General features: G+C 40.8%; 1 protein-coding gene across 1 annotated transcript in view; it reads right to left on the reverse strand.

The window, feature by feature from the left end:
• Positions 1–27,588, reverse strand: part of cacna1bb (calcium channel, voltage-dependent, N type, alpha 1B subunit, b) — a gene marked incomplete at both ends in the record, with an annotated part of 128,950 nt that overhangs the window by 97,632 nt on the left and 3,730 nt on the right. Inside the window, 2 exons of the mRNA XM_083889807.1 lie at positions 21,397–21,536; positions 27,351–27,458. Coding sequence (XP_083745933.1) covers positions 21,397–21,536; positions 27,351–27,458 — 248 coding nt within the window. The remainder of the gene's footprint in view (positions 1–21,396; positions 21,537–27,350; positions 27,459–27,588) is intronic.

A 27,588-nucleotide genomic window follows, 5' to 3' on the forward strand; every position in this document is an offset into this window, starting at 1 on the left:
ATGACTTTAATGTCAAATTTTGGACCAACATTTTTTTTTTTTACATTTTTTTTAAATTTTGGTCAAAATAGTATAGTATGACGTTTTTGTCAAATTTTGGAGCAAAAATTTTGGTGAAATTTTTTTTTCACATTTTGGTCGACATAGTATAATATGATGTTTTTGTCAAATTTTGGACCAAAATTTATTTTGGTCAAAATTTTTTTTTAAATTTTGGTCGACAGTATAGTATGACGTTTTTGTCAAATTTTGGACCAAAAATGACAACAACAACAAAAAAAAATCGAAAAAGTTTTCCAGCCCTTTTTGCTCTGGGGCTCCACCTGCAGACATTTTATGGTACTGCAACCATTAGTTCTTTGTAGATGTCATTCATGAAGTAGATATTTGTAATTGTGTTGATTTATAAAGCGGAAATGCTGGTCCTCAGTATGCAGCAAGTACAAGAATGTGTGTGTGTGTGTGTGTGTGTGTGATGCAGGTGAGACAGGTGGTGAGACAGAGTGTGACCAGCTGGTCGTGTTCACACAGACAGGCACGTATTCACTCAGGCTGTCAGCACCATGTTCTCCTGTCTGTCCCCCAGGATATCCTTCTTCTTCTTCTTATATATATATATATATATATATATATATATATATATATATATATATATATACATATATACATATATATATATATATATATATATATATATATATATATATATATATATATATATACATATATACATATATATATATATATATATATATATATATATATATATATATTACACACACACACATGCTCTCTACATGTGTGAAAGACTCTATCTCAGCCCGCGGCCCTCAGCTGGACGGGGTCGCTGTAATTAAACGACGTCACTCCACAGCTACAGCGTCTCCGACATGATTTCAGAGAACAACAAAAAAACAAAAAAGAAGAAGTGCACGGTTCCTATTTATAGATTTTGATGGACAGCATGAATCACTGCTGCTGTGTCTCTGTCTTTAGCTGCCATTGTTTCTTCAGGGTTAAAAACACAACAGGTTCAGGTTCAGGTTCAGGACTGAATCACTGCAGAAACCCATCAAAATAAACCTAACTACACTAATAAACAGGTTTTTTAATAATTGACAGTTAAAGACGTGAATATGATGTGATTTAAACCCTCGTGGTCCTCAGGAAAGATGGTGCTTTTCCTCTGAGCATCAACCACCTGGTGCTGGAGCCAAATCCTGAGACCAGAGTCCAAGTCCAAGTCCTCAATGTAACAGTATTAAAATAGCTGTTAGGACTATTTTAGGACAAAATACTAGGATATATATATATTTTTTGATCAGAGTCCAGGTCCAAGACTGAGTTATATAAGAAGAGACTAATTTAACAAGTCCAATCAAACCTCTGCATGTTTATGGACTGTGGGAGGAAACCAGAGAACCTGGAGAACCTGGAGAACTCAGAGAAACCAGAGAACCTGGAGAACTCAGAGAAAACCAGAGAACAGAGAGATCCAGGAGAAACCAGAGAACCTGGAGAACCCAGAGAACTAAGAGAAACCAGACAAAACAAAGAACCTGGAGAACCAGAAGAACCCAGAGAACTCAGAGAACTTGGAGAACTCAGAGAAACCAGAGCACCTGGTGAAACCAGGGAAACCAGAGAACCAGGAGAACCCAGAGAACTCAGAGAAACCAGAGAACCTGGAGAACCAAGAGAACCCAGAGAACTCAGAGAACCCAGAGAACCCAGAGAACTCAGAGAAACCAGATAACCTGGAGAACCAGGAGAACTCAGCGAATCCAGAGAACCTGGAGAACCAGGAGAACCCAGAGAACTCAGAGAAACCAGATAACCTGGAGAACCCAGAGAACCCAGAGAAACCAGAGAACCTGGAGAACCAAGAGAACTCAGAGAAACCAGAAAACTCAGAGAAACCAGAGAACCTAGAGAACTCAGATAAACCAGGTAACCTGGAGAACCCAGAGAACTCAGAGAAACCAGATAACCTGGAGAACCCAGAGAAAACAGAGAACCTGGAGAACCTGGAGAACTCAGATAAAGCAGAGAACTCAGAGAAACCAGAGAACCTGGAGAACCTGGAGAACTCAGATAAACCAGAGAACCTAGAGAACTCAGGTAAACCAGAAAACCAGATAACCTGGAGAACTCAGAGAACCCATAAGAACCCGGAGAACCAGGACAAAACCCCACATACAAACTCCATACACCACTCCGCCTTGTGACCAGGTAAACAGACAAACATGGAGCTAACCCTCCGTTGACAGGAAGCGTGGAGGTTTTTACGGCGTGCAGCGGCGCCCGCGTCGCTCTCTGCAAACAGGAAGTTGACAGATGTCGTCTGCGGCGACAGTGACGGAGCGTCGATAGCAATCGACGCGTGTATTTCCTGTGCCAGCGTCTGGCGCCCACATGGACATATTGTGGCCGTGATAAAGGGATATTAAAAGTCATTGCTTCTTCTTCTGCTGCTGCTGCTGCTGCTGCGCACACACACACACACACACACACACACACACACACACACACACACACACACACACACACACACACACACACACACACACACACTACAGAGTGAGTGAGGTATTGATTGTTTTGGACATAAAAAGCACACGGAGGATGATTCATGTTTTCAAAATCCTCTTTTCATTCTGTCTTCAGGTCCCAGTGTTGTTTTATTTACTGTGACCACAACGTTTGTCTTTTTACAGAAAACCTTTACTTCACCTGCTATGACTCCAACAACAACAACAACAACAACAACAACAACAACAACAACAGCGAACGCCTCCATTTTAACAGGAAACTGCAGTTTTTGTAGCTTTACAAAGCGCTTCACTTCTCCCTACACACACACACACACGCGCACACACACACACACACACACACACCACAGGGAATTACGTGGTATTGTATACATAACAACACCATAGCAACACACACCTGTAGGACCGGGCCCTTGCTAGGTTCACTAACTAGCAGGCTAATCTATAGCCCTTACATGATAAACATATCAGAACGTATGTTTGCTGTGTTTTAAACACAGTTTTTACACAACACCTGGCTAACTGATAAATAATCTAATGTTAGCATTGCAGCTGCGTTTGCTAACTAGTAAAGCTAACCTTTAGCCCCACACAGTGATAGTGATATTTTACACGCAACAACGCAGTAGCAACATGTGCACAGACTCCAGTAGGACAGCGTTATTAGGTAGTTAGCGAGCTGGATTCACTAACTAGCGAGCTAATCTATAGCGCAGAAAGTATTAGGCTATATTTCATACTTTAAAACCAGAGTGTCATGTGCACAGACACCGGTAAAACAGGTTATTACACATACTATTATAGTTGTGTTGCTAACTAGAGCAAGCTAATGTATAGCCTTTAGCCTATAAACATATTAGTAAGTTACGTTTGCTGTATTTTGGGAATTAAAGACACAGTTTTCACACAGCCTGGCTAGCTAACTTATAAATAATGTAATATAAGCACTGCAGCTGTGTTTGCTAACTAGTAAAGCTAATATTTAGCTCCACACAGTGATAGTGATATTTTTATACATAACAACATAGTAGCAACATGTGTACAGACTCCAGTAGGACTGGGTCATTAGGTGGCTAGCTAGTTGGATTCACTAACGAGCAAGCTATGACCCTAACCTGCAAGCACTGTAGCTGTGTTTGCTAACTAGCGAGCTACTCTATTAGGCTATATTCCATACATAAAAACCACAGTAACATGTGCACACCTGTTAAACAGGTTATCAAATCAAAGTTTGCTAAATATAGCATAGCCCTTACACGATAAACATATCCGTAAGTATATTTGCTGTATTTTAAGAATTAATGACACCATTGGCTAACTAGGTTAATTGATAATTAATATACAAGCTGTAGCTATGTTTGCTAACTATCAAGCTAATCTATAGCCCACAGAAAGTGCTAAAACAAAACAAAACAAAACACATGGTGTAGGTAAAAACCACAGATTTATGCTAACACCAGCGTATCTTGAACTGTGAGCTTGAGTCCTGGTGAGTTTGAGGAGTAAACTTGGAGTAAATAAATCCAGGGGGCGCTCTACGTGAAAACAAACGTTATATATGTAATAAAACAACGAGGGACGGTTCTGTATCGAGGTCGTGATAAATGAGGTAGAAAATGAGCGGATTGTGTTCAAGAGAGTCCAGAGAGGTTTACGCATACACACACACACACGCACACACACACACACACACACACACACACACACTGTCATGATTAATCACTTTCAATATCGTTCCATTTCTTCACAAACCAGCAGCAACAGCGGTTCCTTAGCGATACATCATCCGTCTTGATAAAGCCGCGAGCGTTTCAGCGTCACAAACACAAGAGCTACGACGTGTGCACATGAGCGTAAGCGCGGAAGAACATTAGCCGCACGTGCACAAAGACGAGAACTCGGCGGCGACGGCGGCGGCGTCGACTTCAGCTCGTCTCCTTCTGTCAAACCGACCGCGGCGCCCCATGATCTTCACGTCTCACTATTATGTCGGTGAACTGGAGCTGAAGAGGAAGCGGGAAAGTCCTGACACAGACGCGCGGCTACGCTAACTTAAATGGTCGGAAGGGGGGGAAGCACAGTGAGAGGAGGCTAACGTGAGGGAGAGACTCTGCTTTTACCAACACTACGAGGACAGTTTTAGTGGTTTTTAAGGCGGAGGGTTGCCAGTTCAAATCCCTGCTTATCGCTACGACCATCTTACAATTCACCCTGTTCTGTTAAGATGTCACTGGTTTATGAACTTGTTAAATGCGACTTCTCATGTAAAATCAAAATTTCCGCTAAATCTGTAATCTGCATTACATCTGGATGAAACTTAGTCTGATGGTAGAGCGTGAGATCCTGAATACACCTACCAAATTCCGTTCAAATCCGTTGAGTTTTGACAGAGATATGGTTTTTGTTTTTATAGTTTTGCCCATTGAAAAGAGATTGGGCGTTCTTGAAGTTTAGATGCATTTTGTGCTGTCATCAGTGGGTCGATTCTTACCAAAATTGAATGGGAACATACTTGGGTGATCGCCTACCCATCACGAAAAATTCACACTGATCCGTCACAATTTGCAGACAGGAAGTTGCTGCTGGTCTAACTGCTGCCCCGTGTGGTCACTTTGTGTCACTGAGGTTAATCCGAACAAAGGATTTAAAACACCCAGAAGTCACAATACACCACATTTGGACTCATTCGTGGAGGCAGGAGATGATCAACCACTATGACTGTGTGACTGCGGAGTTAAATCGCTGATTTTCTCTATGGGCTTTGGTGCGGGGAGAGTGAGCAAGCAATTTTTACGCCGTTTCTGAACGAGCGGACTCGAGCGCGGCTCCAAAGTCACCGGGCCGAGCGAGGAGCAACAAGGCGAGAGACTCGCTAGCAACGGCTCGTCGCCATGGAAACAAGGAACGACAATGGCTCTGCCGGGGCCACGGCGGGAGAGACGGAGGGAGAGACTGCGAGGCTGTTCGCGGACGCACGACACGTATCGTCTCTCTGTTTGTTTCAAACCTCTCGCGGTTTGACCTTTGACCTCGCGACGACGTTAAGTGGATCACAACGGGGGTCAACGTCTGCCGTTAAAGGGACCGTTTTCCCGCCTCAAACTGGATTCAAAAATAAAAAATTTTACGATTTAAAGCACCGGTACGTAACACACCAACTGTGGGAGTCCGTACACGCTGTCACTTCAGGTGAATTATTGTGACGCGTAAACACACACGCACACACACACACACACACACACACACACACACACACACACACACACACACACACACACACACACACACACACACACACACACACACACACACACACGCAGAAGCGCCGCGTTAAAAAGCAATAATCTGAAACGAGCTGAGGGAGACGAGCGTAACCACGGCGACACTTACACAGATGATCGTAGCGATAGCGACAGCGAGCGAGCGACGGCGCTGATGGACGATAACAATACGCACACGCACACACACACACACACACACACACACACATTAACAATAAATCTTAAAGGGACATGTGTGGATTATTCGTGCGACATATTTAAATATTTAAAGGACGATTGCTGTAATTTTACATGTATATTTGCACATGTTTTAAGAAAACAGTATTTTTTTCCTTGTCAAAAAAATATGTTGATGTGATTATTAACATATTTGGTGATTTAAAAAATAAAAAATTTAAATTACAAGTTAAATTAAAATTTAAAAATTTATTTTTATTTATTTATTTATTTAAAAAAATTTTTTTTTTAAAAATCAAGTTATTATCATGTTAACAGTGTACATTATTAATTCAATTTACTGGGTAACACTAACCGCTCACCCTCCACCAAACCCCATAGAGAAAATCAGCGGTTTTTTTTAACTCACACGGACACAGCACCTGCTGCTCTACCGCTGCCTCGTGTGGACACTTTGTGTCACTTCAGTAAATCCAAACAAAGAATTTAAAATGCCGAAATCACGGCGGCGACACGTGTGACCGACGGACAACTCTGTGACGGAGGCGGCGGTGGATCGACGGCTCCTGTGCGCCGGGATGTTAAAATCGCCGATTTTCTCTATGGGGTTTGGTGTGAGCGGCAAAAACTCCAGTTTCCGGTTGTAAAAGTGTGTCAAACGGTGACGTAGAGCCGCGAACGTGTTCTTAAGACGTCGTAGACGTAAATTTAACGACGTGTTTTCGACGACCTTGACTGCACGTCCTGAAGGACAAACCTGCAGCTTCATACAGAAGAAGAAGAAGAAGACGAGGAGACACTTTCTTTTCCATTTACACTCCATTGTCTCCAGAGGTTTGACTACACACACACACACACACACACACACACACACACACACACACACACACACACACACACACACACACGGGAGTTCCTGTGTGTATTTAGTGGTCTATCTTTAGCGTGGAGGTGACGCAGGTCATCAGAGGAATAAAGAAGTGTGACCACACTTTTCTTCATGTGTAAAAGCTTCTCATGTTTTCTCACATGGAGAAAAAATTTCATCAAAGATCTTTGTCGTCTCCTGCGTCTTTATCTGAAAGGTCAGGCTTTGTAGTGACCCATCTGTCATTTCAACGTAAGACGAAACATCTGCCTCGTGTGGTGAGTTCGTGTCACTGCGGTAGGCTTTTAGCTCAAAATTCTGTGGGGTTTTTTTTCCTCAAAATTCTGGATTTCATCTCAAAATTTTGACTTTTTCCTCATAATTCTTACTTTTTTCCCAGAATTCTAAATTTTTTCCCTCAAAATCCTGACTTTTATCTCAAAATTCTGACTTTTATCTCAAAATTCTGACTTTCATCTCAAAATTCCGACTTTTTTTCCCCTCAGAATCCTGACTTTTTCCTCGGAATCCTGACTTTTTCTCGTCATAATCCTGAATATTTCTGCTCAGAATCCTGACTTTTTCTCCTCATAAGCCTGACTTTTTCTTCTCGTAATCCTGACTTTTCCCCTCATAATCCTGACTTTTTTGCATCAGAATCCTGACTTTTACCTAAAAATTCTGACCTTTTCCCCCTCAGAATCCTGACTTTTAACCCCCTCAGAATCCAGATTTTTTCTCATCATAATCCTGAATTTTTCTGCTCAGAATCCAGACTCAAAGAATCCACACACAAAGTCAAAATCCTGACTTTTTCTCGTCATAAACCTGACTTTTTCTTCTCGTAATCCTGACTTTTCCCCTCATAATCCTGACTTTTTTTCCTCAGAATCCTGACTTTTTTCCCCTCAGAATCTTGGCTTATCTCATAATCCTGACTTTTTGCTCAGAATTCTCACTTTTTCCCTTCAGTATCCTGACTTTTATTCCCACAGAATCCTGACTTTTTTCCTCATAATCCTGATTTATCTCAAAATTCTGAATTTTTTTCCTCATAATCCTGTCTTTTTTCCTCAGAATTCTGACTTCTTCCTGACAATTCTGTCTTTTATCATCATAATCCTGACTTATTTCCTCATAATCCTGACTTTTTTCCCCTCAGAATCTTGGCTTATCTCATAATCCTGACTTTTTGCTCAGAATTCTCACTTTTTCCCTTCAGTATCCTGACTTTTATTCCCACAGAATCCTGACTTTTTTCCTCATAATCCTGATTTATCTCAAAATTCTGAATTTTTTTCCTCATAATCCTGTCTTTTTTCCTCAGAATTCTGACTTCTTCCTGACAATTCTGTCTTTTATCATCATAATCCTGACTTATTTCCTCATAATCCTGACTTTTTTCCCCTCAGAATCTTGGCTTATCTCATAATCCTGACTTTTTGCTCAGAATTCTCACTTTTTCCCTTCAGTATCCTGACTTTTATTCCCACAGAATCCTGACTTTTTTCCTCATAATCCTGATTTATCTCAAAATTCTGAATTTTTTTCCTCATAATCCTGTCTTTTTTCCTCAGAATTCTGACTTCTTCCTGACAATTCTGTCTTTTATCATCATAATCCTGACTTATTTCCTCATAATCCTGACTTTTTTTCCACTGAATCCTGACTTTTTTCCCCTCAGAACCTTGGCTTATCTCATAATCCTGACTTTTTGCTCAGAATTCTCACTTTTTCCCTTCAGTATCCTGACTTTTATTCCCACAGAATCCTGACTTTTTTCCTCATAATCCTGATTTATCTCAAAATTCTGAATTTTTTTCCTCATAATCCTGTCTTTTTTCCTCAGAATTCTGACTTCTTCCTGACAATTCTGTCTTTTATCATCATAATCCTGACTTATTTCCTCATAATCCTGTCTTTTTTCCTCAGAATTCTGACTTCTTCCTGACAATTCTGTCTTTTATCATCATAATCCTGACTTATTTCCTCATAATCCTGACTTTTTTTCCCTCATAAATCTGACATTTTCCTTTTTTTCTCTCTTCCTCTGACTTTTTTATCTCTATTTTGTTTGCAGATAATCTCACAGATGACCCTGATCCTCTTAGATAAAATTAAAACTGTATTTTTTCATTCTCCTCTAACACGTTAAGCAAGAAACCATTCAGGAAGTGAAATAAAAGAAGACTAAAGTGGTAGAACATGATTGATCTGTGACGATGTGTGAGCGTTCACCTGCTCTTTAGCCTGAAGCCTTTGCTTTGACCCATGAAGACAAAAGCAGCAGCAGAGATGTCACTAATTCTCTGTTTCCCCGAGGACGTAAATGCACTCTACGTTATTGACTTTACTGTAAACCATCAGAAAACCAAGCGTGTGTTTTCACAGACTTACTCTGTTATTAGCTTTTGTTATTGACCGCGTTACAGAAGAGCAGCAGAACGTTAGCTCTGAGCTAACGACTCAAACGTCGTAAAACATGAGGTTAGGTTTTAAAAATGTTTGTGAACCCGCTCGCTCTGCCTGCACCAAAACCCCATAGAGAAGATCAACGTTTTTAGCTCACGGAAGCACAGGAGCTGCTGCTCTGCTGCTGCCTCGTGTGGTCACTTTGTGTAACTTAAGTAAGTCCGAACAAAGAATTTCAAAAGCCGAATTCACAACAATAAGACATATTAACTTACTAATGGAGGCAGAAGTGGATCAACAACTCAACAACAACTCCTGTGTGCTGTGATGTTAAAATCGCTGATTTTCTCTATGGGGTTTGGTGTGGGAGAGTGAGCGGGTTTACAAACTTCACTTTCCTGTTATTTACGGGTCAAAATCCAAGGAACGAAAACAGCGGAACAGCGTTTTTGACCGTGTTTGGTTGCAGTTGAACATAAAAAATGGAATATGTCGAGTTTACATTGGTAAACTGAAGTTTGTAAACTTCTCACGCTCACACACCAAACTCCATAGAGAAAATCAGCGTTTTTAGCTCACGGGGACACAGGTGCTACTGCTCTCTTTTTTCCCCTCAGAATCCTGACTTTTTTCCTCATAATCCTGACTTTTTCCTCAGAATCCTGATTTATCTCAAAATTCAGATTTTTTTCCCTCATAATCCTGACTTTTCATCAGAATTCTGACTTCTTCCTGACAATTCTGTCTTTTACCCTCATAATCCTGACTTTTTTTCTCATAATCCTGACTTTTTCCTCATAATCCTGACTTTTTCTCAGAATTCTCACTTTTCCCCCTCAGAATCCTGACTTTTATTCCCACAGAATCCTGATTTTTTCCTCAGAATCCTGACTTTATCCTCAGAATCCTGATTTATCTCAAAATTCTGATTTTTTTTCCCTCATAATCCTGACTTTTTCCCTCATAATCCTGACATTTCATCAGCATTCTGACTTCTTCCTGACAATTATGTCTTTTATCCTCATAATCCTGACTTTTTTCCTCAGAATCCTGATTTTTTTCCTCAGACTCCTGACTTTCATTCGCACAGAATCCCGATTTTTTTCCTCAGAATCCTGATTTATCTCAAAATTCTGATTTTTTTCCTCATAATCCTGACTTTTTCCTCATAATCCTGACTTTTTGCTCAGAATTCTCACTTTTCCCCCTCAGAATCCTGACTTTTTACCTCAGAATCCCGATTTATCTCAAAATTCAGATTTTTTTCCCCTCATAATCCTGACTTTTCCTCAGAACAACCACAACTCCTGTGTCGCTGTGACGCTAAAATCGCTGATTTTCTCTATGGGGTTTGGTGCAGGGAGAGCGAGCGGGTTTACAAACTTCACTTTCCTGTTGTTTACGGGGGTCAAAACTCGAGGAACGAAAACAGCGCAGCGGCGTTTCTGCACCAAAAACACCACGTACGGGTGCAGCTGAACGTAAACAGACGAGAATAAGTCTGGTTTTTATCTTTTTATCGGACAAACACACACAAAAAAATGGGATTCCTTGCAACGTTCTGTGTGATGTTTACCAGCCGCTCTTATCTCCCTGAGCCCTTCACCTGTGCGTGTGTGTGTGTGTGTGTGTGTGTGTGTGTGTGTGTGTGTGTGTTCTTGTACTTGTGGCATACTGAGGACCAGTGAGGGATTTTAACCAACAAAGTGAGGTCATTTTTACAGAGTGAGGACATTTTGGTCGGTCCTCACTTTGTTTTCATTGAAATCACTTCCTTAGGTTGCTATAACATGCTATACTCAATTTGTCAAAAACAAAAAAAAATCTAATTTTGGACCAAAAATTTTGGGTAAAATTTGGGACCAAAAATGTTGGGTAAAATTTTGGACCATTTTTTTTGTCAAATTTTGGACCAAATTTTTTTTGTCAAATTTTGGACCCAATTTTTTTTGGTCAAATTTTGAGTCAAATTTTTTTTGTCAAATTTAGGACCAAATTTTTTTTTTCAAATTTTGCGTCAAAATTTCCTTTTTCTTTTTTCTTTTTTTTAAAATTTTGGATGACACAGTATAGTAGGACGTTTCTGTCAAATTTTGGACCAAAAATATTTGGTCAAATTTTTTTTTTACATTTTGGTCGAAGTATGATGTTTTTGTAAAAAATTGACAAAAAATTAAAAAAAAAAACGAAAAAAGTTTTCCAGCCCTTTTTGCTCTGGGGCTCCACCTGCAAACATTTTATGTAACTGCAACCAGTAGTTCTATATAGATGTCATTCATGAAGTAGATATTTGTAATTGTGTTGATTTATGAAGTGGAAATGCTGGTCCTCAGTATGCAGCAAGTACAAGAATGTGTGTGTGTGTGTGTGTGTGTGTGTGTGTGTGTGCGTGTGTGTGTGACGCCGTCAACTTATTCCACAGTGAAAGAGCGAGAGTAAACAGAGCATCTCACCACTGAGGCGAGACGGAGTGAAGATGAGGAGGAGGAGGAGGAGGAGGAGGAGGAGGAGGAGGAGGAGGAAGTGACTGCACCTCCTCGGTGAGTGTGGAGCTGGAGGCAGCAGGAGGAGACTGAGCTCACTGAGCCTCCACTCGCTTCACTGCACAGATGTTTGAGGAGGAGGACGTCGCAAAAAGTCCACTTTATGGCCCTTTTAGCAGGTGGAAATATGACCGAGAGGAAAACAAGAGCAGAGCTGACCACCGGCCATTATACTGAGTATATATATATATATATATATTTATATATGTATATGACCATGTGTGGTCCGGTTTGTGGTCCAACAGCTGCACAAATGACCGGCAGAAGTGAGGCGCTAAAGAGCCGAGGTCGACCTACAGACCTACAGACCGACAGAGCTACAGACCACAGGAAATAACACATCACAAATGGAAACGTGTCAGTCAAAGTCATGGTTTACTAAGAAAAAAATGCAATAAAAACATTCACTAGCTTGTTTTCGGAAAGGAATAAAGAGTATTTACGAGTGTCCTTGAACGCATCATGTGCAAACGTCTGGTTTTATTATTTGGAACTTTTTGATTTGACGTTTTTTAGTAGTTTTATGTTTGTTGTGTTTTATTAGTGTTTTTTTTTTTACTAAAAAAGTATCTTATAGTCGTGATTCTGAGTCCAAGATTAGATTTAGTTTGACTCATGTGTGTGTGGAGAGTGTCCGGAGTCCAGGCACCGTTTACCAGTTAGCTCCATTAGCTGCGTTAGCGCCGTTAGCGCGCCTACAGTCGAGCTGAAAAGAGCAGCGCTGCAAATAACCAGCGTACCTTTAGAGTCGATTTGTAGCACCGCTCTTTTCCTTTAATAAACAGACTCCAGTTCCACTGTAGGCGCGCTAACGGCGCTAAAGGAGCTAACGGAGCCAACTGGTAAACGGTGCCTGGACTCCGGTGTCTCGGCACGTAAAAACATGACGTAACGTTTCTTAGCGTTGACGTTAGCGTTGACGTTAGCGTTGACGTTAGCGTTGACGTTAGCGGTGACGTTAGCGGTGACGTTAGCGTTGACGTTAGCGTTGGCGTTGGCGTTATCGTTGGTGTTAGCGTTGACGCTAGCGTTGACGCCGTTAATCGGCGCTAACGCGCCCACCACTAATATATTTAAATATTTCAATAACGTTTATGTACAGCTATTTAGTTTTCTTTTGTCATTAAACTCGTATACTTGATTAATTCCAGTTCAGTTGCCCCCTACTGGTAACAAAAAGAAACTATACTAACTACAAATAAACTATAAATAATGCAATTTATACTGTTTAATTTATATCAATAATAATAAGTCAAGCCCCCCCCCCCCCCCAAATCCAATACAGCTTTGGGCCCCATAAAGTCTTGTTCCGGCCCTGATTATTACATCTTATAACCAGTTATTTGTGTATAAAAACAGTTTGGGCACTGGAATGTATTATTTTAATTAGCCGTGGACTGAGTCATGAGTGGAGAGGGAACCCGTCTGCCACACACACACACACACACACACACACACACACACACACACACACACACACACACACACACCACGGCTGACTGAATGTGTGTGTGTGTGTGTGTGTGTGTGTGTGTGTGTGTGTGTGTGTGTGTGTGTGTGTGTGTGTGTGTGTGTGTGTGTGGGATCGTGAATAAAGCGTGACCGAGACGGACGATTTGGTTTCTTGTTCTCTCTGTTTTTGTTTCTTGCGTCTGGAGAATTTTCTCTGTGGCTCAGAACCAAATCTGGGATTAACGCGAGCGTCTGTGAGCGCTCGCCAAACGTCCCGCCGAGACAAATTAAGGCACTTCTTTTTTTTTTCTTTGAAAGCTTCCGTATCACGAGCCGTGACTCAGGCGCTACAGGCTGAGACGATCACAACCAGAAAAACGAGACGAATGAGTGGCCAAGAAACTGCCAGAGTGTACGTCGTCATGATAGCCGCTAAAGCTATTTAGCTAACAGTCATAAAGAGACAAAAACTGAGTCACTTCATAAATATTAATCATTTAGGACTAGCCTGCTGTTTGGTTTTTATTAGCGCTAATTAGCTAGCCATCATGTCTGAAACGCACTAATCTAACAAGACTCTCCAAAACATGTTTGCTAATGCTACAAACAACACACCGATACATTTATCGGAGTATGGAGCGACTGCCACAAAGGTGCAAGCGGACTGCCCTTGGATACAAATGTGAATGTCGTAGCTTTCTGGATGTAAAAGCGCGACTTAGTGGCCAAGAAATGGCCTAACTGTACGACGTCATGATAGCCGCTAAAGCTATTTAGCTAACAGACATAAAGAGACAAAAACTGAGTCAGTGTGATTCTGTTTTCATAAATATTAATTATGTACAGTAGGACTAGCCTGCTGTTTGGTATTAGCGCTAATTAGCTATCCATCATGTCTGAAACGCGCTAATCTAACAAGACTCTCACACACAATTTGGCAAAACAAAAACATGTTTGCTAATGCTACAAACACCACACCCCTAACATTTGTCGGAGTATGGAGCGACTGCCACAAAGGTGCTAGCCGACTGCCCTTGGATACAAATCTGAATGTCGTAGCTTTCTGGATGTAAAAGCGCGACTTAGTGGCCAAGAAATGGCCTAACTGTACGACGTCATGATAGCCACTAAAGCTATTTAGCTAACAGACATAAAGAGACACAAACTGAGTCAGTGTGATTCTGTTTTCATAAATATTCATCATGTACAGTAAGACAAGCCTGCTGTTTGGTATTAGCACTAATTAGCTAGTCATCGTGTCTGAAACACGCTTATCTAACAAGACTCTCATACACAAGTTGGCAGTACAAAAACATGTTTGCTAATGCTACAAACAACACACCCCTACATTTATCGGAGTATGGAGCGACCGCCGCAGCTCTGAATGTCGTAGAGTTCTAGATGTAAAAATGCGACTTAGTGGCCAAGAAACGTCCAGATTGTACGTCGTCGTGATAGCCGCTAAAGCTATTTAGCTAACAGACATAAAGAGACAAAAACTGAGTCAGTGTGATTCTGTTTTCATAAATATTAATTATGTACAGTAGGACTAGCCTGCTGTTTGGTATTAGCGCTAATTAGCTAGCCATCGTGTCTGAAACTCGCTAATCTAACAAGACTCTCATACACAATTTGGCAAAACAAAAACATGTTTGCTAATGCTACAAACACCACAACCCTAACATTTGTCGGAGTATGGAGCGACTGCCACAAAGGTGCTAGCTGATTACCCTTGGATACGGCTCTGAATGTTGTAGCGTTCTGGATGTAAAAATGCGACTTAGTGGCCAAGAAATAGCCAGAGTGTACGTCGTCATGATAGCCGCTAAAGCTATTTAGCTAACAGACATAAAGAAACAAAAACTGCGTCAGTGGGATTCTGTTTTCATAAATATTCATCATGTACAGTAGGACTAGCCTGCTGTTTGCTATTAGCGCTAATTAGCTAGCCATCATGGCTGAAACGCGCTAATCTAACAAGACTCTCATACACAATTTGGCAAAACAAAAACATGTTTGCTAATGCTACAAACACCACACCCCTAACATTTATCGGCAAAAACTGAGTCAGTGTGATTCTATTTTCATTAACATTCATGTAGGACTAGCCTGCTGTTTGGTGTTAGCGCTAATTCATTGGTCATCATGTCTAAAACAAGCTAATGTAACATGACTCCCATACACAAGCTAGAATAAGCAATTAGCTGCATGTTCTTGTGGTGTAGCGGTTGTATTTTTTTCACAGTTGGCAGTACAAAACAAAAACAAACATACAAAACAATTTGCTAATGCTACAAGCAAATGCTATCAGAGTATGGAGCGGCCACCACAAAGGTGCTAGCCGACTACCGTTCGATACGGCTCTGAATGTCGTAGAGTACTGGATGTAAAAATGCGACTTAGTGGCCAAGAAACTGCCCGACTGTATGTCGTCATGATAGCCGCTAAAGCTATTTAGCAGCCGTTTTAATCAGACATAAAGAGACAACCTGTGATTCTGTTTTCATAAATATTCACCATGTAGCACTTGCCGTCTGTTTGGTGATAGCACTAATTAGCTAGTAATCATGTCTGACACATGCTAATGTAATGGAATTCTCATACACATTAATACACAAGTTAGAATTAGCAATTAGCCAGATATGCTTGTGGTGTCGGACTTTTATTGTCCCTCAAAGAGACATTAGTTTTGATGGACCTACTGGAACGAGAACCTGCCAGATTATACGTCGTCATGATAGCCGCGCTGTAGCTTAGCAGCCATAAAGAGACAAGACACTGGTTGGATTTGTTAGCTTAGCAGCCATAAAGAGACAGACATCAAGACACTTGTTAGCATCACTGAGAGTCTGTTTTCATGAATATTCATCATGTAAGAGTCGTGCCTGCTGTTTGGTGTTAGCGCTAATGAGCTAGTCGCCGTGTCTGAAACGTGCTGAAGAGACATTTGTTTCACAGTTGACAGAAGAAGAAAAAAGATAAACAAAAACAAATACTTTTTTTTTTTTGCTAATGCTACCTACAGTATATCAGACAATGGAGCGACCGTGCACACAGGTGCTAACTAGCTGCTAACTACGCTACGCCTCAGGTTTTCCTGTTGGAAAATCGCCTCTAACGGCGAGATAGCGACGTTTTCGAGTTAACGCGACGCACAGTCGTGGCTGAAACGGTCGGCGGCGCGTCCGCGCGACCCAGACGCCGCGCGGACGACGACGACGCGGCAGCATTTTATCACGGGTTGAAAGAGAAACGGTCGACGCACACACACACTTTTATTCATCGGCGTTTAAAGCGTCCGCGTTCGTTTGAAGCGTCTCATTGTGTCCTTTTCCGTTTCGCCCCCGAGAGCCGACATGAAAGAGACGCACAACTTTGAAGCACCGACACACACACACACACACACACAAACGCACAACGATGATGATGATGATGATGACACCGTCTGGGATTATTGACAGCAGACGGCTGGATTATCTGATGCTCTTGTTGTTGTTGTTGTTGTTGTTGTTGACGTAGAGTTTTCACAAGGCAATAAACGGAAATATGAGGCTTTGGTCAATAACAGCTGCGTGTGTGTGTGTGTGTGTGTGTGTGTGTGTGTGTGTGTGTGTGTGTGTGTGTGTGTGTGTGTGTGTGTCTATTATAGGTCAAGAGTGACAGGAAGTTAACTGGAAAAACCACTGAACCACAACTGACACACACACACACATCTATAACCTATATACTGTATGTGTATATATATACAGTATATATATATATTATGGCCTTTAACCACAACCAATAAACATGATCACATCACTTATGTGTCAGCGTTTGCACACACGCACACACACACATACACACACACACACACACACACACTCAGTGTAATGATAATAATAACTGTGTCGTTTTGGTTTGGTTCGTTTTTCTGAGTAATTTTTTATTATATATATGTATATATATATATACATATATATCATTATATTTACCATCTCAGATGTTTTAGTCTTTCCTGATTGTTTTCTAATTAATATTATTATTTTTTTAATCTAATCTATTTAATCTACTTAAAAAAATAATTTTTTTTACATTATTTAAATTTGGAAATTTATCTTATTTGATGTTTTTTTGTAAAAAAAATTTTACAGTTAAATTGTAAGTTGTTTTTGTTTTTCGTATCCTTTTTCAAGCAATTAACATTTTTAGAATTTTGATTTTTTAAAACTTTATTTACATTTTTTTCAGTTTTGACTTTATTTGAAATTTCATTACGTTTAACTTTTATCTGAATTAAAACGTTTTGAATTTGACATTTTTGACTTTATTTGAATTGAATCAAAATGTTTACGTTTTGAATGATGTGAATTTTGTACAAAACTGTACAAATGTACGTATATGTATATGTACGTGAATACATATATTTATATATTTTTTTTTTTATATATATATATTTTTTAAATATAGATTTTGTATTTGCTTCATTTTACTTTTTTAATAGTCAGATTAGAGACAGTGTGAGAGTCCTCTCATGTCTTTAATCTTGTGTTTTGTTTTTTTATCTTGATTTTCCGCTGCTGAGTCATGATCGGCGTTACGTGCGTGTGTGTGTGTGTGTGTGTGTGTGTGTGTGTGTGTGTGTGTGTGTGTTTGCCGATGTCTCTCTGGCTCTCAGCTCAGGGATCTATTGATCAGGCCTTGCGGCAGCGTTTGTCGCATTATCGGGCGCCTGACGTCTGATCGGGTGACGACGCTAAAGGTCCGACTCCGCCTCCGGCCGCGCCGTCGTTTACGCGCCGTCGTCAGACTTAGCGTCGTTAGCTCGAGCGGAGAAAATACTCAGCTTTAACCGAGGGGGAAAATACTCATAATAACGCTCATTTAACGAGATCTAACGATGTTACAAGCGTTTAATAACAGCTAATTAACGTCTTATTAATGTTATTCAGGTCAATTAAGTTATTAATTTGCATACTGTGTCTTTAAATCTACTGTCACTTAACATCCAAGGAATCAGATGTTAAGTGACACTTAATATGCGTTAATTAACTATAATTAAGCATTTATTAACTATTATTAATGGCTAATAAATGCTTAATTATAGTTAAGTAACGCCTATGCTAGTAGAAGTAGATTTTTTTTTTACTAAAAATGTAATAAAATGCCGTTAAAACATGATTTAAGGGTGAGTTAAACACCGTTAGACACCGTTTTCGCTGCAGGTATCCAATGTTTGTGATGATTCACTCTCCCTGCACCAAAGCCCATAGAGAAAATCAGCGATTTTAACGTCACAGCGACACAGGAGTTCACAGGAGCTGTCGATCCACTGCTGCCTCCACGAGTACGTTCAAACGTCTTATTTTGTAAATTCGCCGTTTGAAATCCTTCGTTCAGATTTACCGCAGTGACACAAAGTGACCACACGAGGCAGCAGCAGCAGAGCAGCAGCTCCTGTGTTTCCCCGTGAGCTAAAAAACGATGATTTTCTCTATGGGGTTTGGTGCGGGGAGAGTGAGAAAATTGTGTTTATGAAAGAACGCAGTTAGAAAATGAAACCGCGATAATATATGATATAAAAATAAAAAATCTGCCACGATCAGATTCTGTTCTGCCAACCAGAACCGGAGCCGGATCTGGATCTGGATCTGGATCTGGATCTGGATCCACGTGGTTTTAAGTCTGAACACTGTCTGATTCTACAAAGCAAACACACTCACACACACACACGCGTACAGAAAACCCCCGATCACAATGAGTCACATTACCTACTGTTGCCTGGCAACCAAACAGAGACACTCACACACACACACACACTCACTCACACACACACACACACACACACACACACACACACACACACACACACACACACACACACAACATAATGGTTCATTTTGCATCCAGCTGTGTCAGCAACGGGTAACAAAAACTGAAAACCGGTTTATCTCTCCAGCTTTGAAGAGAATTTAAATATATATATATATATATATATATATATATATATATATATATATATATATATATATATATACACACACATGCATGTATGGTTTTATCTTCTGAATACACATTAGGTCAAACAGGCAAATATCCGTGTTCCGCAAACCTCCGTCCTTCCCCGCTCAAATATTGACGTAGCATTGATTTGTTTATCGCCGTCGTCATTATTTACGGCACAAATCTAATCTGGAGCTCACGCAGAATAATAGGCCGTAAAAATCCCAGAGCGTTTATAATCTGCCTTCACTGAACTGAGCTCAAAGAAACAAACAACAACACCGTGACCAAAAAACGCCTCTTAATAGGAACGCTACGCTAAGATTCTACAGGTATGGATGATGCTGACTCACTGGCTAACGTGGCTAACGTGGCTAACGTGGCTAACAAGGGCGGGAAAACTGATTTTAGACACTTACGAACTAAAATGTACTTTAGTTTAAATCTACAATATGGGTTTACGGGTTTAAATGACGCCTTTAAACCCGTAAAAAATTAGCGTTGTGTGTCTTTGTGTTAGCTGCTGTTAGCTGCTGTTAGCTTCTGCCTCCGCCCACACCAAAGCCCATGGAGAAAATCAAGGCTTTTACAGCACAGCAAACAGGAGTTGTTCACGCGCTGCTGCTTCTGTCACCGAGTTCACATGTGTTGTGTTGTGACGTCAGAGTTTAAAACCCTTCATTCACATTCACCTCAGTGACATGAACTGACCACACGAGGCAGCAGAAGAGCAGCAGCTGTTGTTTTCACGTGAGCTAAAAACCCAATTTTTCTCTATGGAGTTTGGTGTGGCAGAATTCTTCACATTTCTGTCTTTTTTTTATGTAAAAATTATGATTTTTGAGCGTTTCGAGAGTGTCAGGAGTTACGTACTGTGTCTTTAAGTGGCTAAAATCCTTATTTTTTCCTTCTTTGTTTGGGCAGAAATTTGAACTCAACAACAACATAAACAAATCTTTGCCTCAATCTTTACCGTAAAGTGTGTAGGAAATATGCAAATGTGCAAAAAAAAACTAAAAACTAGTGGCAGGAGTTACATATTGTGCCTTTAAGTGGCTAAAATCCTTATTTTTTGCAGAAATCTTCACATTTAAACCTTTTTATGTCTTTTTCAATGTAAAAATGACGATTTTTAAGAATTTCGAGAGTGTCAGGATTTACATACTGTGCCTTTAACTGGCAAAACTCCTTTTTTTCCTTCTTTTTTTGGGCAGAAATTTGAACTCAATGTAAAAAAAAGTCTTTCCCTCAGTAATTACCATAAAGGGTGTAGGAAATATGCAAATGTGCAAAAAAAAACTACAACATTGTGGCAGGAGTTACATACTGTGACTTTAAGTGGCTAAAATCCTTATTTTCTTCTTTTTTTAAGCAGAAATCTTCACATTTAAACCTTTTTTTGTCTTTATCGATGTAAATATGTAGATTTTCGAGAATTTTGAGAGTGGCAGGAGTTACATATTGTGTCTTTAAGTGGATAAAATCCTTATTTGTCTTCTTTTTTCGGCAGAAATCTTCACATTTGAACCTTTTTAAGTCTTTGTCAACATAAAAATGACAAGTTTCGAGAGTTTCAAGAGTGGCAGGAGTTACATATTGTGCCTTTAAGTGGCTAATATCCTTATTTTTTTCTCTTTTAAGCAGAAATCTATACATTTAAACCTTTTTCAGTCTCTCAGCGTAAAAATGTCGATTTTCGAGAGTTTAGAGAGTGGCAGGAGTTACGTACTGTGCCTTTAAGTGGCTAAAATCCTTTTTTTTTCTTCTGTTTTTGGGCAGAAATCTTCACATTTAAACCTTTTTATGTCTTTGTCAACGTAAAAATGATATAAAGGTAAAGATTTTCGAGTGTTTTGAAAGTGTCAGGAGTTACGTATTGTGCCTTTAAGTGGCTAAAATTGTGCTTTTTTTAGGCGACCACCTCCGGCGACTTCTGGGCACAGAGTGCAGTCACCTGTACGTAACATTTTGATGATGTTCAAGACAAACAACAAAACTTTTCTTTCTATTCTTTCTACAATTTTACACACTCTCTCACACACACACACACAAAAGAAACCACTCTCTCTCTCTCTCTCTCTCTCTCTCTCTCCATCTCCAGCTGACGCCCGGCGGGCGAGAGTACTCACCCGGTGAGGACGACCACAAAGTCCATTACGTTCCAGCCGTTGCGGAGGTACGAGCCTTTGTGGAAGGCGAAGCCCAGGGCGATGATCTTAATGGCCGCCTCGAAACAGAATATTCCAATAAAGTAGGGCTCGGTGTCGTCCTGCAGCAGAGACACACACACACACACACACACACACACACACACACACACACACACACACGTTGGCCTTTTGTACGTTCAACACAGAGTTTAATGAAGCGTTTCAGGGGGAAAAGAGAGCAGAGTTGGTCCAAAAGAGAGGAACGACGGCGTCTTTGAGGGAGAGCAGCGCGGCGGAGGCTGCTGCTCTGCGTGAAAAGCAAGCAAAACACAGTGAAAACAGATATTCACACACAGGGAACATGATCTTAAGAGCCGCAGTGCATCATGGGATGCCGCAGTGCATCATGGGACGCTCCAGCCTGGCCCTCTTTAATGTGAGTTTAAAAAATTCAGATTTCATCACAATAAAGAAACTTAAGCGAACGCCTCAACACCTCAGAGAAACATCGCTTCATCTTGTTGTAAGACTCAACTTCCTGTTGATTTGTTAAACTCACTCACTCTCCCCGCACCAAAGTCCATAGAGAAAACGAGGCAGCAGTAGACCAGCAGCTCCTGTGTCACCGTGAGCTAAAACCGCTGATTTTCTCTATGGGCTTTGGTGCAGGGAGAGTGAGCAAAAAAAAAATGCAGCCTTTAAGTGGCTAAATCTTCACATTTAAACCTTTTTATGTCTTTTTGAATGTAAAAATTTGGATTTTTAGAAGTTTCGAGAGTGGCAGGAGTTACGTACTGTGCCTTTAAGTGGCTAAAATCCTTTTTTTTTTCGCAGAAATCTTCACATTCAATCCCTTTTATCGATCTTATTGCCTCAGTATCTACCGTAAAGTGTGTAATAAATGTGGAAATGTGCAGGGAAAAAAGTGGCAGCAGTTACGTACTGTGCCTTTAAGTGGCTAAAATCCTTTTTTTGGGCCGAAATTTGAACTCAACAACAACATAAGCAATATTTACTCTCCTTACGATCTTATTGCCTCAGTATCTACCGTAAAGTGTGTAAAAAATGTGTGGGGGAAAAAACCCTAGTGGTAGGAGTTACGTATTGTTTCTTTAAGTGGCTAAAATCATTTTTTTTGGCAGAAATCTTCACATTTAAACCTTTTTATCGATCTTGTTACCTCAGTATCTACTGTAAAGTATGTAGGAAATGTGCAAGAACAAAAAGACTCTCGTGGCAGGAGTTACGTACTGTTTCTTTAAGTGGCTAAAATCCTTTTTTTTCCCTTTTTTTTTTTAGCAGAAATCTTCACATTTAAACCTTTATATGTCTTTTTCAAGGTAAAAAGGTCGATTTTTCTACAGTTTCGAGAGTGTCAGGAGTTACGTACTGTGCCTTTAAGTGGCTGAACTCCTTTTTTTGGGCAGAAATCTTCACATTTAAACCTTTTCAAGTCTTTTTCAATGTAAAAATTTCGATTTTCGAGAGTTTCGAGAGTGTCAGGAGTTACGTACTGTGCCTTTAAGTGGCTGAACTCCTTTTTTTGGGCAGAAATCTTCACATTTAAACCTTTATATGTCTTTTTCAAGGTAAAAAGGTCGATTTTTCTACAGTTTCAAGAGTGTCAGGAGTTACGTACTGTGCCTTTAAGTGGCTAAACTCCTTTTTTTTGGGCAGAAATTGTCACATTTAAACCTTTTTATGTCTTTTTCAACGTAAAAATATCACTTTTTCTAGCGTTTTTAGAGTGTCGGGAGTTACGTACCGTGCCTTTAAGTGGCTAAAATCCCCTTTTTTTTGCAGTAAATGTGACACACTGGACCTTTAAGTTCCGTCCCTCACAAAATGGCGGCGTGTCTGGACTAATTTAATTTAATGTCATGTTGCTGCAGCCCTTTTTAGTCTCCTCCTCCTCCTCCTCGTCCTGGTGTCACTTTTCAAACGTAAAAGCTGTGCGTTTGTGTTAGAAACGACAAACGCGCACACACACACACACACACACACACGTCAAACAGTTTGTCACAGTTTGATCATTTGTGTGGTGGAGTGAACCACAGGCCTCGCTGTGAGTAATAATCCAGTCTTTATCAGACACGTTCAACACCACACTTCCTCCTCTCTCTCTCTCTCTCTGAATAAGCCCAGAGCGATCCAGGATCAGTCCACCACCATAACCTCTCTCGCTTTTTCTCTGCTGCTGCTGCTGTTTCCAGGCCTGACAGACACTGAACCCTCCAGCATCATCACCCTCCAACATATAAATAATCACGTAAAAGCAGTGTGACAGGGCCGGAGTCACAAACGCTGACCTTTTGTGCAGCAGCGGTCGACTGCAGTCAGCGTCCAGTGATCACAGCGTCAGAGAGGAGAGTTCAACAGTTCACTGATTTAATAATCTGAGAGGACGCCTCTATATCATATCTATAATCTATGCCATACTAAGTCTGCAATGTCTTAAGAATATAATATTTGCTTTATTTCATCACTAAACTGCCTTATCTGACTAAAAAAACGGACGTTTGTAAACGGCTCGCTCTCCCGCACCAAACCCCATAGAGAAAACTAGCGATTTAAGCCCACGGAGACACAGGAGCTGCTGCTCTGCTGCTGCCTCGTGTGGTCACTTTGTGTCACTCAAGTAAGTCCGAACAAAAGAATTTCAAAAGCCGAAATCACAACAATAAGACATATTAACCAACTGATGGAGGCAGCAGTGGATCGACGACTCAACGACGACTCCTGTGTCGCTGTGACGTTAAAATCGTTGATTTTCTCTATGGGGTTTGGTGCGGGAGAGTGAGCGGGTTTACAAACGTCCGTTTTTTTTGTCAGATAAGGCAGTTTAATGATGAAATAAAGCAAATATTATATTGTTAAGACATTGTAGAGTTAAGCTGGTGAAAGTGTTATTGGTTGAGTCTGTTGTTAAGTGACTAAAATCTTCATTTTTTATCATTTTTCTGTCTTTTTTTAATATAAAAATGTCAATTTTGTGAAAAATAAACGCATTTTTTGCCGTGTTTTTTTTCTTCTCCAGTCTGATACAAACACTGCTCTCTTGTGTAAGACGAGTGCAGAAATTCCCGAGGCTCAGACGTCGCTAAAGAACCCTGTAATGGATCTGAAAGACGCCGTGAGAAGCTTCTCTCTGTGTTTTTTGAAGATGAAAACAAGGCTGCCAGGGAAATTATGTCATAAAATATATCCCACACTAAGTCTGCAATCTCTTAAGAATATAATATTTGCTTTATTTCATCATTAAACTGCCTTATCTGACTAAAAAAACAGACGTTTGTAAACCGCTCGCTCTCCCGCACCAAACCCCATAGAGAAAATCAGCGATTTAAGCTCACAGGAACCACAGGAGCTGCTGCTCTGCTGCTGCCTCGTGTGGTCACTTTGTGTCACTTAAGTAAATCGGAACAAAGATTTTTAAATGCCGAAGTCACCAAATAAGACGTATAGACTTATTCATGGAGGCAGCAGCGGATCGACAAGTCAACAACGACTCCTGTGTCGCTGTGACGTTAAAATCGTTGATTTTCTCTATGGGGTTTGGTGCAGGGAGAATAAGCTGTTTTAGAAACCAGCAAAAACCCACAGTTTCCTCTTTTTTTTCTGCATTTTTTCAATGTAAAAATGTCAATTTTGTGCAAAAGAAATGCATTTTTTTTTTTTTCTCGCGTAAGACAAACTGTGCGGAAAAATTCCCGAGGGCTCAGACGTCGCCGAAGAACCCTGTAATGGATCTGAAAAGACGGCGTGAGAAGCTTCGCTCGTCGCCTCCCACTCTTGTTGACAGAGCTTCATAAATAAAAGCTGATCCCTCGCTCTAATTAAAAGGCTCCTTGTTGTATCACAGTGAGACAGAAACCACTCTAATCACTTCCTCAGGTGCCGACGGCCTCTTTTTCCTCGTCGTAACGTCTCAGAGGCCGATTTTGCGTCGCGGCGCTCGGAACAGGAGCAGGTGCTGCGACACCAGAGGAATTTTCTTTTTTTTTTCCACACATCGAGCTGTTGCTCTTTGTCACGCTCTGCTAACTCTGACTATTTAAAGACAAACTCCCCCTTCAGCGACAAACGCCCTCAAAATAACAGAACGTGGGGGCGCAATACGCTGCTTGACCTCCGGGTCACGGGCAGCGAGAGTGAGAGAGAACACGATCGCAATCTAGAGCGTTTTTCAACAAGGAAACGCAACTTCCTGTTGCTTTGTAAACCCGCTCGCTCTCGGCATTTAAAAATCTTTGTTCGGTTTAACCTCAGTGGCACAAAGTGACCACACGAGGCAGCAGCAGCGCCATCAGCAACTCCTGTGTCAAAGCAAGCTAAAATCGCTGCATTTCTCTATGGGATTTGGTGTGGGAGAGTGAGTGGTTTTCAATATAAGACATCTACAATGTCTTTAGAGTATGTTCCCACTGTTTATCTCACTGTCACTTTATAAACCCGCTCACTCTCCCTGCACCAAACCCCATAGAGAAAATCGTCGATTTTAACATCACCGTCACACAGTTGTTGTTGTTGACTTGTTGATCCACTGCTGCCTCCGTGAATAAGTCTACACGTCTTATTTGGTGAGTTCGGCATTTAAGAATCTTTGTTCGGTTTAACCTCAGTGGCACAAAGTGACCACACGAGGCAGCAGCAGCACCAGCAGCTCCTGTGTCAAAGTAAGCTAAAATCGCTGCATTTCTCTATGGGATTTGGTGTGGGAGAGTGAGTGGTTAAAGTATAAGATACTATTTTTTTTTTTAAGTCTACAATGTCTTTCGAGTATGTTCCCACTGTTTATCTCACTGTCACTTTATAAACCCGCTCACTCTCCCTGCACCAAACCCCATAGAGAAAATCGTCGATTTTAACATCACCGTCACACAGTTGTTGTTGTTGTTGACTTGTTGATCCTCTGCTGCCTCCGTGAATAAGTCTACACGACTTATTTGGTGAGTTCGGCATTTAAAATTCTTTGTTCGGTTTAACCTCAGTGGCACAAAGTGACCACACGAGGCAGCACCAGCAGCACCAGCAGCTCCTGTGTAAAAGCAAGCTAAAAACGCTGCTTTTCTCTATGGGTTTTGGTGTGGGAGAGTGAGTGGTTTAAGTATAAGATACTATTTTTTGTTTTTTTAAGTCTACAATGTCTTTAGAGTATGTTCCCACTGTTTATCTCACTGTCACTGTTAAACCACTCACTCTCGCTGCACCAAACCCCATAGAGAAAATTGACGATTTTAACATCACAGTCGTTGTTGTTGACTTGTTGATCCTCTGCTGCCTCCGCGAATAAGTCTACGCGTCTTATTTGGTGACTTCGGCATTTAAAAATCTTTGTTTGGTTTAACCTCAGTGGCACAAAGTGACCACACGAGGCAGCAGCAGCGCCATCAGCAACTCCTGTGTCAAAGCAAGCTAAAAACACTGCTTTTCTCTATGGGATTTGGTGTGGGAGAGTGAGTGGTTTAAGTATAAGATACTATTTTTTTTTTTTTTAAGTCTACAATGTCTTTCGAGTATGTTCCCACTGTTTATCTCACTGTCACTTTATAAACCCGCTCACTCTCCCTGCACCAAACCCCATAGAGAAAATCGTTGATTATAACATCACAGTCACACAGTTGTTGTCGTTGACTTGTTGATCCACTGCTGCCTCCGTGAATAAGTCCACGCGTCTTATTTGGTGACTTCGGCATTTAAAAATCTTTGTTCGGTTTAACCTCAGTGGCACAAAGTGACCACACGAGGCAGCACCAGCAGCACCAGCAGCTCCTGTGTCCCCTGTGAGCTAAAAACACTGATTTTCTCTATGGGGTTTGGTGTGGGAGAAGTCGCAGTGTAAAAACCCATAGTTTCCTGTTGGAAAAGTCTGTCTAACAGTGAGATAAAAGCAGTAAACGTGGTTTTTTTTAAAAAATAATCTGGTTACTCACCAGTCGTTCGGACATGGGCGTCTTGTCGCCTTCAGGCAGATGCTGCTCCAGCGAGAGGACGATGCAGTTGGCGATGATCGTCGCCAGGATCATGTATTCAAACGGAGTGTGACACGTTAAGGAGTTTTGTTTTCACACACATGAATCACATTACATATATATTACATATATACACGTTTGTCAAACACTCAAACATATTTGATCTGAGGTGACACAGCAGGACTTCCATACTTGAAAC

This window comes from Microchirus variegatus, assembly GCF_963457635.1.
Source record: "Microchirus variegatus genome assembly, chromosome: 1".
Taxonomy (NCBI): domain Eukaryota; kingdom Metazoa; phylum Chordata; class Actinopteri; order Pleuronectiformes; family Soleidae; genus Microchirus; species Microchirus variegatus.